Below are 16,272 nucleotides of genomic sequence, written 5' to 3' on the forward strand. Positions count from 1 at the left end.
GTTTAGCCTGCCGAATGCAGCTCGTCCAATGGATGGGCCTTCGGGTTCGTGGATCGTCAGGATTCCGCGTATGGAGGCCCGTCGCAAGGTCCAGTTTCAGACGCAAAACACACACAAGGGCTTGAACGGATGAAGTGTTTTTTCCTTCGGCAGCATTTGGCGTGGCCCACTAAAAAATAGAGTTTTTTTTAATGAATCTCATATAGTGTATGTTTTTTAAAGCTCGTCGGAAGATTATTCATGAGAATAAGTACCAAATCCCGTTATCTGTTCTTTTCTTTTGCATTAACATTCCTTGAGGAGTTGAACCGGATGAATTCTCAATTGCCTCCCGTGCGCCGGCGCAAATGATTCCACCATACATAAAGATCAATTTTAATGGTGTGTTTGAAAAAACGGGAGACAGGGCATTGTTGGGCTTTTAGCCGAGAAAGGAAGTGGAAATATTTTGGGTGCCTCGACGAGGGTTTTTGCGGGAGCTCCTAACCGGCGCTCTCAGCGCAGGTTTAGTATACGAGCGCTTGATGACGCTACTGGGCTGGCTCAACTAAAGTTCAATCGGCGAAGGAACTCGAACGTGATGCAATAATTCGCTCACTCGCTTCTAGTTGGTTGGCTGATTTTTGAAAAAATGGAAAAAAAAATCATGAATTAAAAAATGACAGATTTTGAGAAAAATTCATCAATTTTGGAAAAAAATCCATAATTCAAAAATAGTTCATTGATTTTAAAAATAAGTTCATGAATTTTAAAAACATTCATCAAAAGTTGATAAAAGTTTATCTACTCCCTCTGTTCCCAAATATAAGTGTTTCTAGAGATTCCAACAAGTGACTACATACGGAGCAAAATGAATGAATCTATACTCTAAAATATGTCTACATACATCCGTATGTTGTAGTCTATTTGAATGTCTAAAAAGACTTATATTTAGGAACGGGGGGAGTATTTTGCAAAAAAGTTCTATAACTTAGAAAAAGTTCATTGATTTTTAAAACAAATCATGAGTTTAAAAAGTTCACCGATTTGAAAAAAGTTTCACGAGGTTCAAAAATCAGTTCATGGATTTAGGAAAAACGTTCATCTATTTGAGGAAAAAGATTGCAAATTTGAAAAAAAAAAGGAGGAAAAAGGACAGATAAAAAAGGGGGAAAAGAAAGAATAAATGACGGAAAAACATGTAAGTAATCATACTGTGTGGGGTGGTCAGGTGGTTATGGTGTTGATCACAGATCTCACGCGTCACAAGTTCGAATCCCATCTCTCATGGATTTTAAAATTGGCTTTCGAGATTTTGAATTTTTCAATTTAACTCTTTTGGCTCATCAGTCCTGGCGTCTACTACAACAGCCAGAGTCTTTCTGTGCACGTATTTTAAAAACCATATACTACCCCAAGTACATGCATACTTACTGCTGAACTGGGAAGCAGACCGTCTCAGATTTGGAGGGCTTTCGAGATTTTGAATTTTTCAATTTAACTCTTTTGGCTCATCAGTCCTGGCGTCTACTACAACAGCCAGAGTCTTTCTGTGCACGTATTTTAAAAACCATATACTCCCCCAAGTACATGCATACTTACTGTTGAACTGGGAAGCAGACCGTCTTAGATTTGGAGGGCAATTTTAGAAGGTCGGGATGTCCTCAATCAAAGCTTGATGAGGAGAATAGGAGATGGATTTGGGCTGACAATTAGATTCCTAGAGATGGAACTGTGAGGCCTATTGCTTGCCTCATGGCCAATCCACCAACTTTGGTTAGCGACTTGATTGATGGTACAAACGCAAACATGGAGAAAGGACGTAACTGAACAAGTTTTCATCGCGACATACTCAAATGTTATTCTAAGCATACCGCTACGCACAATGAGAATGGGCGACTTCTGGGCATTGAATCATGAGAAAAAATGGGTTGTTCTCAGTCCACTCAGCATACCGATGTTAGCTTATATGAAAAACACTGAGAGGATTGGCTAGAAGGTAGGGCGAGTACATCAAATCGTCAATCAAAAGCTAAATCATTGACATATTTAATTCTTCATGAAAAAAATGAAAAGAGAAAAAAGAGAGGGGGCGGGGGATAGGAACAAAAGGCCAGAATTACCAAAGGAAAACCACGACATAGGCCTAGCCCATATTAGAAAAAGGTGCATGCAGAGCTTCCTTATGTACCACAGTGAGCGTTGAATAGGAATTCGAGGCGTTCCCCCCTTGTTTCACTAGCGCCTGCCAGTGGTAAGCTGTCGGCACACACCCTTAGTCCCTGTCATTGGTGACATGGAGTGCTTGTATGGGCTAGCGGTGCTAGTTTCACGCTTGCACTATCATGAGCATATCAAGAAGGAATCGATGGCAATCGCTAACAGCTGGTAGTGAAGGTTCAATTGTGATCACCAATTGCATGCGCCTATATAATAGCTACTAGGTCTAGCCAGTTGGAGTAGGTGTAAATCGGACACTACTACCGAAGCACCCTTTGTGGGAACATTTCTACTAATAGGACAGAGGAAGTTAACCCATCAATGGTATCGTTCACCACTGATGGGGCAGGCGGGCAACTGCTAGCAATGAGTCTAACATGAGTTGGAGCGAGTTCAGGGAAGTGGGAGTCGTTGCTCCTTCCCTTACTTGACATGCTTGTAGGAAAACACATAATGTTTGGTTCCCAGCCGCAATCTTGAAGTTGGAGGCGCGCCGCGAGGTCGTTGATGTGTAGGTGAGGTCCACGACCACCACAAAGGAGCCCACAAGACAACAATGAACGTGCGGAGGAATAGTAGCACCAGATGATGACTGATGGGCTTGGTGCAGGGTGTTCTGGGCTCAACAGGTGCATCCTATTCTTTTGCTAGCACCACCATCGACGGTGTACATTCAACACCATTGATGAGGCGTGTGTATGTGTAGGGGGGGGGGGGCAAGCAATGCAAACATGCACCAAGAGGCGCGCGAGGGAGGAAGGGGGGGGGGGTGATCAAACGCTACGCGATCGAGCAGCGCGCATGCGACCAGCGCTATCGCTCGACCGACACAGATCATTTCCCTTTCTCTTTTTGAGTGATGGAGGTGAGAATACTATGGAAGCACCTAACAAGGGGCCGCGCGCCCCTTGGAAGTCTCCGTAGCGGGCATTTTGGGGAGTTGTGAACACGTCAAGTGGCAAGTCCAACGGCCGTTACTATCGACCGTTGAACGCACCCGAGAGAGCATATTATCATTTTTTTCCTGTTTTTTTCTTGATTCTCCTGTTTTTTTTATATATCTCGGTTCACGTCTAGGAGGAGCGTGTGCTTTCCACATGAAGCATATTTTTCTTCACGCGTGAAGCACATGTGTGCTTCTTGCATGAAAAGCATAGTTGCACTTCATGGTGATGCACAATTGTGCTTATGTGTTTTTCAAAATATATATGAATATTTCCTTCACATGTAAGAATCCTTCCGGAATATGAGGTAATTCTTACTGATGTACACATTTATTTTTACATGCAGGAAGACTTATGAAAATATACACGCCCCAATTTTTCATAAACACAAACATATTTTTATTTTGATACATGTGAACATTTCGCATCACACATGAACATTTCTTTTTTGCATAGAGGAACATTTAAAAAAAACTGCTAGGCATTTTAATAAGTAGATGAAAAAAAATCGTGGACATGGGCATATTTTACAATGCCTTACAATTTTACTCATTTACTGAAATGATTATATGAACCTTCTATACTTTTTCTTACTTTTAGATTTCTCTGTGTTTATGTCAAGAAAAAAATGTGTAGAAGGCCGAAAAATAGCGCTCGTCGGCCCGCAGCCCATGTGAGCGAGGCCCACATCTTCCTCCGCTCCGCTGTAAGGGTTTACACTCTGCTCTCTTCCTCCGAATCAAAGAAGCGGGCGGCGGCACTCTCCGAGCTCTAGCGGCGGCGTCTCCCGGCCGGCCGTGCTGAAGGAAGGTACCGCCTTTTTTCGCTTCTCCTCTCCTCTCCCGAGAGACCCCTCCCTCCCTGTTCCTTCGTTGCAGTGGTTCCTCGATTCCACATGTAGACGCTTTTTTTTTCGATTCGCTTTCTTGATTGATAGGGGAAATTAATCAGGTAGTATATATCATCCATAAATAAACTTATTAGTTATTAATGTTGGAAAGCCATTCTCCTAGGTAGTAGAAAGTAAGCTTTTTGCCTAGGGTTGCAGCAAATACTACTAGTAGTATTTCTGTTGAACAGATATCAGATTGGCCCTGTGAACAACCAAGTGACTGATTTAATTACTTTCTTTCTTGAACAACCAAGTGCTACAAGTGCTAGCAACTAATTTGCATATATGCTCTGGTTTTCTTGTAATTAATTAGCCAGGTGCCTCCAAAGTCCAAATAAGTTGGTTCAGATTCAGCACGTTTCTTTGTATTCTCTTTCTTAGTTTATTATTATTATTCCGGCTCTGCTTGCTACTTTATTATGGTGGTAGCGCCATTTTTTTCTTTCTAGCAATCTCCATGCGTGCCTGGTTGGTTCAGATTCTTTACATTTACTACTTTGCATTATCTTAGTTAGTCCATAAATAAAGTTAGTTAATGTTGTAAAGCCATTCTCGTAGGTAGTACTAGTAGAAAGTAAGCTTTTTGCCTATGGTTGCAGCAAATACTGAGTTCTATTTCTAGTTGAACTCGTTAATAACTGCACCGTGTGAATTCAACTCATCGGCTGTGGCAAAATGATTTCCAAGAAAGAGCCACACGTACTAACTAATTTGCATATCTGCTCTGATTTTCATCTTATTAATTAGGTGCCTCCAAATAAGTTCTCAAAGAAAAAGTTGGTTCGGATTCAGCCTGACGTGACTGGATAGCATACACATGGTTCTTCCAGAATTGCTTTCTGTGTATAATTCAGAATTAAAGTAAGCCCGACCGTGGGTCTTCTTGCGGAATTGCTTGCGTCAATTCTATCTCGTTTCTTTTTACTTATTCTCTTAGTTAGTTCAGTATTCAGAATCTGCTTGCTACATAATTATGGTCTTAGCTAGTTTAATTTAATGATGTGGCCTGCCTGTAGCGTCATTTTTTCTTTCCAACAATCTAGACACAGATAAGGTGCTAGCTAGCTACTTCGATAAATGTCCATGCTTATGAACAAAACACAAGATTTGGACGGATAAAAAATTGCTCAAAGTTCATCAATATATTCTTCGTAATGAGTGCTTGTCGCCAGTGTGGTCTCCATCTTCACATGCATTATTCTGATATATCATAAGTTTTGAGTCCAGCTCTTTGGTTGTTTTCTGAACCTTACCTGATTGGTACAGCTGAATTGAATTTGTTCCATGGAGGACCTACCTGAGGCTCTGCTGACAGAGATTCTCAACAGGATCACTAGGACAAGTGATCTCAACTCTCTTTCCCTTGTGTCAAGGCAGCTCTACAAGATAGAGGGGAGTCAAAGGGGTGCTATCCATGTTGGTTCCGGTCTTTGCACTGCTGCAAAAGCACTGACATCATTGTGCGCCCGCTTCCCAAATCTGCGGAAAGTGGAAATCGATTACTCTGGCTGGATACCTGGACATGGAAAGCAGCTGGACAACAAAGGCCTTCTTGTGTTTTCATCTCACTGTTCCTCGTTGATTGACCTCACCTTAAGCTTCTGTTCATGCATTGATGACTCTGGGCTTGGTTGCTTAGCGAATTGCAAGAGATTGGTGTCTCTCAGGCTGAACTCCACACCACAAATAACTTCGATTGGGCTTTTCTCGGTTGCAGTTGGTTGCACAAGTCTATCTGCTCTCCACCTTATTGATTGCGAGAAAATCGACAGTGTAGAGTGGCTGGAATACCTTGGTAGGGATGGATCGTTGGAAGAGTTTGTAGTGAAGAATTGCAAAAGAATCAATCATCATGACTTCCTAAAGTTTGGTCCAGGATGGATGAAGCTCCAGAAGTTTGAGTTTGAGAGGAAAAGAGGAAAATATGATAGTCTTATAGCCGTAGGTGGTAAGGTCTATGACTCCTCGCACGATGCTCACAGCATGGATATATATGATTTTTGCTGTGAGAGTTTGAAGGATTTAAGGTTGGCGCATATTAAAACTTGGCCAGATGTAGGACTTCGTGTTGTCCTAGGGAAGTGTAAAGCATTGGAGAAGCTTTGCCTTGAGTATGTTCATGCCCTAAATGATAATGACATGATTGCATTATCTCGGAGCTGCAGCAACCTTAAAAGCATCTCACTTTGGCTCAACCTGCAGCTTTACTCTAGTGATGTCGGCTATTGTGAAACCAGGACGTCATTTACAGATAACAGCCTTTACGCTCTAGCCCTAAACTGTCGTATGCTTCAGATCGTAGACCTCAGCTTTACAGGATGTTCTCGTGACTGGCCATCAGAAATAGGATTCACACAAGAGGGTTTTCTGGTGCTCATTCAGTCCTGCCCGATTCGTGTTCTCGTGCTCAACAACGCCAACTTCTTTGATGACAAGGGGATGAAGGTCCTCGCATCCTCACCTCATCTGGAGACACTCGAGCTTATACTGTGCCATGCAGTAACTGATGTTGGGATGCGCTTCATTGCGCACACCCCATGCTTGAGTAATCTCACACTTCGGATGTGTCATAACGTTACTGATGCCGGAGTGGCTGAACTGGGACGTGTACATAAGTTAGAGTCTTTGGTCATTGAGTATTGTGGTGAGATCTCTCTGGAAGCTGCGCAGGGTGTTGCCAAGTCGGTTCGCTACTCAAAGGACTGTTCAGATGCCCTTATGAATACAATTGGTCTTGGGGCCTATTGATGAAGTGGCCTCCAAAATTTTCAGTATGAATTTGCTGCTGAAGCCATTAAGTTGTTCAGTGTGCATCATTGGATAAGGTTGTGCATCATCCGACCCAGATTCACCTCTCTGAACTTTTTGTTGCCTTCTACCTTCACTGCAATGATTTTCCTTTATGGCAGTCTAGTGATGATCTTTTGACGGCATCTGCTGAATGAAACTTTAATAGTAGGCACCACTTGTGTATTAATATAAACCGTACGTAATTCTGGTTGCTTAAGTTCTACTCTTTGTAGCCGTTTTGAAACCGGCATAAGTAGGCCTCAAGATTCCCTGTTTTTGCTGTGGAGTCACTATATGACCGTTTGGTGTTATTTGTATTATTTAAGCAAATGTCATGGACCCTTTTTTGTTGCCAAAGTGATTTTGAAGACATATATATCTGCCTGCTATGTTCGCGCGGCAATTTTGGTATGGATCGTTGTATTAATAATATTATATGTCCAAGTTTCGATGGACATTTACAAAGGCGGCATGCTTGTTTTGATGAGCTCAACTCTACTGGAGGATGTCTCAAAAGTATAGTGCTAGTTACTAGTAGCATAATTATAGATTTAGATTCTAAGATGGCCTGAAGTTGAGGAACAACTGAAACTACTGAAGGCCTATAACATAGCTATGTGCTAATTACATGTAGGTAATCACATCATGTCTTTGCTCTGGACATCCAGCACTCAACAGCATTTTATTCTTAGGGGGTTCGCATCTCTTTTTACCTATCATGTGTTTGATTGGTACAAATATTCATCTCTTTTTGAGGGGTTCTGATTTTCTGAATCCTTTTTACACAGCTTGTTGCATCAGTTCAGCTCGTAGGAACAACATTTGCCTTGTATTTGTAGCTCATCAAGATGCCAACTTTCCTTTGCTGGCTATGTAATTTTTGTTGTACTTTATACTAGAGCTAAAATGAAACATGCGCCTTGCCCTTGTTAAAAAGGGGGTGAATATTTTTCTTTACATTAGCTCCTGCACGCCCTGATCGTGTAGTGTCACCGTATTTGGGCCTCAAGTTAAATGTATAGTCTTTGAAGACTGGTAAACTGAATGTTGACTGAAGAAACAACAATACTAAAACTGACACCCTTTGGCCTCAAGTTAGACTTGCTCGACGAAAAGGGATACATACAGAAGGTTGCTAAAGGAAAAATAGATGCAGAGAAGATAAGAACATAGAAAATGAGGTGGGTGCACTTTTGTTGAAACTCTTAGTTTCCTGGTGACCGAAAGTGTGCTTGCACTTTGAACGTGACCGAAAGCTAGCTTGACGAAACTCCCAATTTCCTGGTGACCAGCCTTCTGGCTGATTGTCCGAGGAACACTTTTGTTGAATAAAGCTCTCTAAATTGACCGCAAAAAAGAGAAGAAGATAGAAACAGAGAAAACGAGGTGGTTACATTTTCATTTAGAAGGGGAAAACTGGGTGCATGTAAGCACAATACAATGAATATGATTGTAGAATATAACAATGAATATGACAACAAGAAGAAAGAATGTTGAGCAATGACTGACACTAGTAGAAAACAGGGTACTAGTCCCGGTTCCAGAGGGCCTTTAGTCCCGGTTCCGGAACAGGGACAAAACAAACGGGACTAATACCCAAAACCTTTAGTCCCGGTTGGCTTACGAACCGGAACCAAAGGAGCTCCACGTGGCTGCTGTGGGCGCCCATGCAGGAGGACCTTTAGTCCTGGTTGGTAACACCAACCGGGACCAAAAGACAGCCATGCGTCAGCAGCTCGCAGGCGCTGGGTTTTTTGTTTTTTTAAGGGGGGTTTATGGATTTTGGAGGGTTAATTTAGGGGTTTCATATTGTGTTAGCTAGCTACTACATATAGAGAGAAGCGACCTCTCTTTCTCTGTGCTTAGTCGACGGTAGCTACTATACATATAGAGAGAAATTTTCTATGGAGACTTGCCAAGCACTCGATCCCTACTGAAGATGTTCGACACAGAAGGAAGATGGCGACAAATGATAAATGTCAAATGTGTGGTGCACAAGATTCTTGGCGCCATTCCCTCCTGGAATGTTCCATGGCCCATTGTGTTTGGGCCTTGGTGGATGATGATATTGCTGCACACATACAAGCTCCTACAGAGAGTAATGCTAAACGTTGGATCTTCTTGATGATAGATGATATGTTGCACGACAGTCAGGTTAAAATGATGGTAACTCTATGGGCAATCTGGACAACGAGACGAAAAGCAATTCATGAAGAAATTCTCCAATGCCCTCACGCCACCAATGCTTTTGTGGATGCTTTCTTGGCTGAACTCGCATCCAACCAGGAACAGCCGAGGAGAGCGGATCAGCAAGTATCACCACCAGTGAGAAGACTGGATGTTAGGTGCAAATGGATATCTACTAGTTTGGACATGGCGAAGATACATGTGGATGGAGGACTCTCGAGGGATGGAAGAACCGGTGGGCTCCTCGGAAATGGTGTTTGGCAACATAACAGATCCATCAACACTAGAAGCTCTTGCTCGTACAGAAGCTTTTGCACTGGCCCTTGATCTCTCGTTGAGGCGAATCATTATTGCATGTGATTGTAAGCCCGTGATTTCAGACATCAAGCAGGGTTCATAGGGGAGATACAGTGCAATTATAAAGGAGACTGAAGCAAGATCGAAGGAGTTCATCAACTGTGATTTGATGTATCAAGGAAGGGTGCTAAATTTTGAAGCATATAGTTTAGCGAATTTTTCTTCTTTTTAGCTGAGGGGCCGGCATGTGTGGCTAGGCTTACCTAACGACCCCATTATTATTCATGCAAACGAACTCAGTCTTAATAAAGTGTGGTTTGCTACTCACAAAAAGAATCTCTCACACATTTTTTGTAGTTTAGAAAACAGAAAAAAAATGAAATGGGCTGGTCCGACATGACGAGTGGGTGTGCGCCGTTTGGAAAATAATGAAGGAACGGGCACCGTTTAGGAAACACCGGTTTTTCTGGGACCGCAAAATCAAGCGAAGCTAGGCTGAGGACATATGCAGCCAAAGTAGAGGGACGCTGAGTCACAAGAGAGCCAAGGCTAGGCCCTTACATGTGTTATGTTGTCATTTAAATCCATAGGAAAACATATGAGGTCCGTAATTTATGGGACCTGGCACGGTGTCTTCATATGGCTTCTGGAGGGTCTGGTAAAAATTTAAGAGCATTACGCAGAAGCCTTCCCGGAGACTTGATGGGTCGAGAATTTATGACTTCATAAGGAGTTTTGACTTGGTTTCATCGGGTTCCCATTGTCTCTCAGTTATTTCTAACCCTAATACTTGGAGGGTGAAGAAAACTTGTTTTTTCATGGTTTGGCACGAAATGTCATTTATGGAAAGAAACCCGAATTTAACTGTTTCGCATGCGTGTGTTGCAACGCACGAGCAGACAACACCCGTTCTCCTTCCTACTTCCTTTTTCTAAGCGGCATGGTCATCATTAGCAAGTCCACCATGTGACAAGCGTGAGGAGACATGCAAGGGAAGGTATAGCAGTCTCATGCAACTATCTGGACCCACCACCTTCTCTCCCTTGATGAATTTACTCATGTATGCAAGCACACGGGCCCACCCCTTCCCCTACACCCCCCCCCCCCCCCCCCCATTTCAACGGGGGTGGGTGGGGTCTAATCTCTCTCTGTCTCCAAAAAGGAAATCTCATTAAGCATCAAAAAAAGGAAATCCAAGCATAAAAAAAGAAAACTTCATTAATTAATCAGGGAGACACACCTGGTCGGAATCGAGCGCTCCAAGGCTCGCGTGCGCATTAGTCACGCCCAAAGCAACCAAGGCGGACTACACCTAATCAAGTCATTTGGAGCAGCTTCCTTGGTGGGAAGATGTGCGCTAGCGGCAGCAGCGGTCGTACCAAGCGCGGTTGGCTCCCCCTCATCTACAAGAACAACGTCTGCGAAGGACATGATGAAGTCAAATTCAGCAGATCTCGGGTAGTGGGTCCTAAGGTGGTAGCCTTGCACAATGGTAACAGACGGCACATGGATTTACCCATGTTCGGACTCTCTCTAAAAGATAATACCCTACGTCCTTTTTTGATTGTATTGATTTGGAGGGAGTACAAGTTAGGTTGATCTACCATGAGATCTTGTATGTATGAGAGTTGTCGTCTACAGTTCTCACCCATCGGCTTATATTGTTACCAGGGGTGCTATAAATGTTCAGGCGATCGGTTCGTGATTTCATAGACTATAAATGTTCAATTTCGTGTTTATGTTTGAAGCTATTGTTGACCAATTTTGTCAAATGCATGTTGCCCGGTTGAGTGTTTGAAATTTCCTTTAATTAATAGGTTCATCTCGTCGTTTCACACTACTTTCGTGTTGTATGTATCTATTTCAACGATTGTAGACGAGTACATATACAATTCACTAGTCCCTTCTAATCTCCCCAGTATACTGTACAACGGTGCTTCGAACATGTGTGGTTGTGTGTGTGATGTTCATGTGAACATGTGGCTGTTGTCACGTATGCGTGTGTTGTTCATGTGAACGTGTGCATGTGCTGTCAGGCGTGCGCGTACTCTACTGTAACCTCTTTGTTCACGTGTACCCTGTTAACTCCTAATTACGATGCTTGTATGCAACCAAATGTCATGTCCAGCATCAGCTCAGCCCAATGCAGACGGCCAAATACCAGAGGAAAACTGCTTTCACAAAGCAGACAACTCATATGCAGAGAACCAAACTACATTTGCACACCATTTTTTGCACTGTTTTTCCTCAACCAGGCTCTGTTCAGCCTGGCCCTTTTTCAATGCAACCTCTAGAAATTGTTGCAGGTAACCAAACAGACCCGAAGAGGATCAAGCTCCACAGGGGGTTGATGATGGCACGGTCGAGCCGAGACCATGTGGGAACATTGTGAAATTCGTCCATGTGAACTTGCAATCCAATAAAGAAAGTTCCTGAAGCAGCAGGTCATCGATGGTGGAGTTGAAAGCTTCAGCAGCCACTGCCGCCAAAGTGCATGCTATTTTTGTCTTCCAGGGCCCTGGGCATGTTGAAGTCCCCAATAGGGATGCAGAGGAGATCACAACGCCCAGCTAGCAAGCGAAGCTCGTCGTGGAACACACCGCGACACTCGGCATGACAAGGGGCATACACATTTGTCACCGGAAAGCGGGAGGAATCAACAACGAACTCAAATAATGTAGTGAGGGTAGAGTTCAGAGTAATCTCATCGACGTGATGAACAAAGGAGTCTCGCCAGGCCGTCATAATACCACCTGAGGCACCCGCCAAGCCTTTAGCCGTGTAGGAGAATCCACCAGGTAGGAATGACGCGGCTTTAGTCAGGGATACGTTAACAAACTTTGACTCTTGGAGGCAAATCACGTCGAAGGGTTGCACACCTAGATTGCGTCGCACCTTAGAGCATTTTTAAGCATCATTCAAACCGCAAAATTCCAAGAGAAGAGATGGAGCTTCTGAAGGAAATATGCCCTAGAGGCAATAATAAAGTTATTATTTATTTTCTTATTTCATGATAATTGTTTATTATTCATGCTAGAATTGTATTAATCGGAAACATAATACATGTGTGAATACATAGACAAACAGAGTGTCACTATTATGCCTCTACTTGACTAGCTCGTTAATCAAAGATGATTATGTTTCCTAACCATAGACAAAGAATTGTCATTTGATTAACGGGATCACATCATTAGGAGAATGATGTGATTGACTTGACCCATTCCGTTAGCTTAGCACTCGATCGTTTAGTATGTTGCTATTGCTTTCTTCATGACTTATACATGTTCCTATGACTATGAGATTATACAACTCCCGTTTACCGGAGGAACAATTTGTGTGCTACCAAACGTCACAACGTAACTGGGTGATTATAAAGGAGCTCTACAGGTGTCTCCAAAGGTACATGTTGGGTTGGCGTATTTCGAGATTAGGATTTGTCACTCCGATTGTCGGAGAGGTATCTCTGGGCCCTCTCGGTAATGCACATCACATAAGCCTTGCAAGCATTGCAACTAATGAGTTAGTTGCGAGATGATGTATTACGAAACGAGTAAAGAGACTTGCCGGTAACGAGATTGAACTAGGTATTGAGATACCGACGATCAAATCTCGGGCAAGTAACATACCGATGACAAAGGGAACAACATATGTTGTTATGCGGTCTGACCGATAAAGATCTTCGTAGAATATGTAGGAGCCAATATGAGCATCCAGGTTCCGCTATTGGTTATTGACCGGAGACGTGTATCGGTCATGTCTACATTGTTCTCGAACCCGTAGGGTCCGCACGCTTAAGGTTTCGATGACAATTATATTATGAGTTTATGAGTTTTGATGTACCGAAGGAGTTCGGAGTCCCGGATGAGATCGGGGACATGACGAGGAGTCTCGAAATGGTCGAGACGTAAAGATCAATATATTGGACGACTATATTCGGACATCGAAAGGTTCCGAGTGGTTCGGGTATTTTCCGGAGTACCGGGGAGTTACGGGAATACGGGGGAAGAAGTATATGGGCCTTATTGGGCTTTAGGGGAGAGGGAGAGGCAGGCCGCGCGCCCCCCAAGGCCTAGTCCGAATTGGACTAGGGGGAGGGGCTGCGCCCCCTCCTTCCTTCTCTTCCCTCTTCCCCTTCCTTGTCTCCTACTCCTACTACATGGAAGGACTCCTAGTTGGACTAGGAAAAGGGGAATCCTACTCCCGGTGGGAGTAGGACTCCCCTAGGGCGCGGCATAGAGAGGGCCGGCCCTCCCCTCCTCCACTCCTTTATATACGGGGGCATGGGGCACCCCATAGACACACAAGTTGATCCTCGTGATCGTTTTCTTAGCCGTGTGCGGTGCCCCTTCCACCATACTCCTCGATAATATTGTAGCGGTGCTTAGGCGAAGCCCTGCGACGATAGAACATCAAGATCGTCACCACGCCGTCGTGCTGACGGAACTCTTCCCCGACACTTTGCTGGATCGGAGTCCGGGGATCGTCATTGAGCTGAACGTGTGCTAAAACTCGGAGGTGCCGTAGTTTCGGTGCTTGATTGGTCGGGCCGTGAAGACGTACGACTACATCAACCGCGTTTTCATAACGCTTCCGCTGTCGGTCTACGAGGGTACGTAGATCACACTCTCCCCTCTCGTTGCTATACATCACCATGATCTTGCGTGTGCGTAGGAATTTTTTTAAAGTTACTACGTTTTCCTACAGCTTCTTGTAGGGGACTACCACCATAAGAATGGACTAGCATCGATGAATGTTGCACGCAGGCGATGAGTGATACAACAGAAGGAAATCATTTTATACATGAAGATGCCAACACACATAGTAGCATAGAGGGTTGGCACTTTATTTTTGTCTTTATTGATCACTTACCCACGCTATAAGAAGAAGGGTGTCGGTTATAGTTTGGGTTCCAAAGCCACACCTTCTTCCCCCCATTGGAATTAAAGGTCGGGAGCTGCCGGCAAGGCGCCGCATTCAATCTGACTGGTGGCTCAAGATAAATTGGTGACATACTTGAGATAGATAATTTTATGTATTTTGCTATTTTGAATATCTGTACTCAAGCAGTGCTAATTTGTTAATCCAAGCCTTATCAATAATAATACTAACATGTCGATCCAAGATTAGCATCCTCTATTTCCGAGAATGCAACGTCAATCACTGCAATTTGTCAGCAGGGGAAGTTGACATACCAACGCCAAGAACAAGAAGCAAAGTCTCGAACCCTCGCCCTTGAGATGAAAGCTAGGTGTGGTGACTAGTAGAACAAGAGACACTTGGTGCACGTAATGGGTTAAATACAATATTTTTTGGCATTCATTTTTTTGAATTCAAAATTTGCTTGAAAGATTTGGGCAATTAATTTTCGAGATATTATGAAAACCGGTTATTTTGGGCTCCATCCGAAAAAATCGAAATCATGAAAAAAAAAACTTGCATGGAAGTAGACAGTGTGCAACATGAAGATGAGGGCATAGAAGCAGACAGTACAGAAGATGACGACGAGGTGGTTCATAACCTGAGGGAGTTAGGTTTACTTGAACAGTTCCATCGAGGCGAAGACAATGAGCCGAATGGTCCACCTCCATGCTACAAGGATGAATGATAGTACATGGGTAATAGCGACTAGTGGTTGGATGGGGCCGCTTAGCAGAAAGTTGTGCGCATAATTTTATTAAAAAAAATTACATAGAGTCCTTGCCTTCGTCTAAAAAAACATCTCAGAGAAAAAAATCTTCACCTTCATCTAAGAAAAAGGTAAAGAAATAAATAAAATTACCACCGCAGTCTACCAGCGAGTGCCACTTTGCATAACCCTTCGTTTAAAAAATACCAGAGGTTGTCACACTGGTAGAAAAAGGGCCTATAGTCCCGGTTCGTAAGGGCCTTTAGTCCCGGTTCCTGAACCGGGACTAAAGTGTCGGTACTAATGCCCCGACCCTTTAGTCCCGGTTCAATCCAGAACCGGGACTGATGGGCCTCCACGTGGGCAGTGCGCAGAGCCCAGGCAGGAGACCCTTTGGTCCCGGTTGGTGGCACCAACCGGGACCAATAGGCATCCACGCGTCAGCATTTCTGTGGCTGGGGTTTTAGTTTTTTTTTGAAGGGGGGGGGGGTTGGGGGTTTTGGGGGGTTAATTTAGGTGTTTCATATATTGTGTTAGCTAGCTATAATTAATAGAGAGAAGTGTCCTCTCTTATGTCCGTGCTTGGTCGACGCTATGTACTATACATACGTATAGAGAGGACTAGACACGCTGGCTAGCTAGTAAGCAAACGAAGGAAACAGAAGATCGTGATGAACATATATGCATACAGAGAGAAGTGATATCCACCACCTCTCTTTCTCCGAGAGATTGGTCGAACAACAAGTTCTCGTATATCTATCTGACACTACCGGCTACATATATACAATAATTATCTCTTACAAATATAATCATACGGACTCAGGGTCCACATAGAATTCTCCGTTTTCAGGGATCACGTAGTCAAGAAAGAATGCCGCCAATTCCTCTTGAATTCCTCGCATGCGAGCTGGTGCTAGGAGTTCATCCCGCTTCCGAAACATCTAATTTAAAGAAGGGGGTCAATACATATATATATGAATGAATGAAACTCAACACAAATGATGGTAATAAAATAAAATTGTGAATGTTGTTATTTACGTACTTCATATTGTTCTTCAGTGTAGCCCCGCTCACAGGTCGTGTGGCGGATGGACTCGCAAACATAGTATCCACAGAAATCATTCCCTTGTTCCTGCCACAACCACTTTACAAGAAATAGAGGTTAATCAAACTGATAAGCAAGAATGCCAAATGGTATTGATGAAACTAGCGCTTGAATGACTAGTAGATGCGCTTAAAATGCTACTATAGTACTTACTTTCGGGTGTCTAAATTGCAGCTCCTTCGGCAGTCCCGGAGCTTTTCTGGTGAATTTTCTCCAAACCCTGCCGGAGAAA

General features: G+C 43.5%; 1 protein-coding gene across 3 annotated transcripts; it reads left to right on the forward strand.

Annotated features, from left to right (window-relative positions):
• The first annotated feature begins 3,864 nt into the window (after window positions 1–3,864).
• LOC123129125 (F-box/LRR-repeat protein 14) lies at window positions 3,865–7,145 on the forward strand. Of its 3 annotated transcripts, XM_044549301.1 has the most exons (3): window positions 3,865–3,953; window positions 4,783–4,896; window positions 5,302–7,145. In XM_044549301.1, exon 3 carries the CDS (start codon window positions 5,320–5,322, stop codon window positions 6,781–6,783), a length of 1,464 nt encoding a protein of 487 aa, XP_044405236.1. In that variant the 5' UTR covers window positions 3,865–3,953; window positions 4,783–4,896; window positions 5,302–5,319; the 3' UTR covers window positions 6,784–7,145. The 3 variants fall into 3 exon arrangements, with proteins under 3 accessions (XP_044405236.1, XP_044405238.1, XP_044405237.1); XM_044549303.1 differs by lacking the exon at window positions 4,783–4,896 and having other exon boundaries at window positions 3,872–3,953; XM_044549302.1 differs by lacking the exon at window positions 3,865–3,953 and having other exon boundaries at window positions 3,976–4,896.
• Window positions 7,146–16,272: the final 9,127 nt, after the last annotated feature.

The sequence above is a fragment of the Triticum aestivum genome, chromosome 6A, assembly GCF_018294505.1.
Source record: "Triticum aestivum cultivar Chinese Spring chromosome 6A, IWGSC CS RefSeq v2.1, whole genome shotgun sequence".
In the NCBI taxonomy this organism is placed as follows: Eukaryota; Viridiplantae; Streptophyta; class Magnoliopsida; order Poales; family Poaceae; genus Triticum; species Triticum aestivum.

Bases quoted from the DNA above. Each gene is read 5' to 3' on its own strand.
- LOC123129125 (XM_044549301.1), top strand. From the start codon at position 5,320: ATGGAGGACCTACCTGAGGCTCTGCTGACAGAGATTCTCAACAGGATC.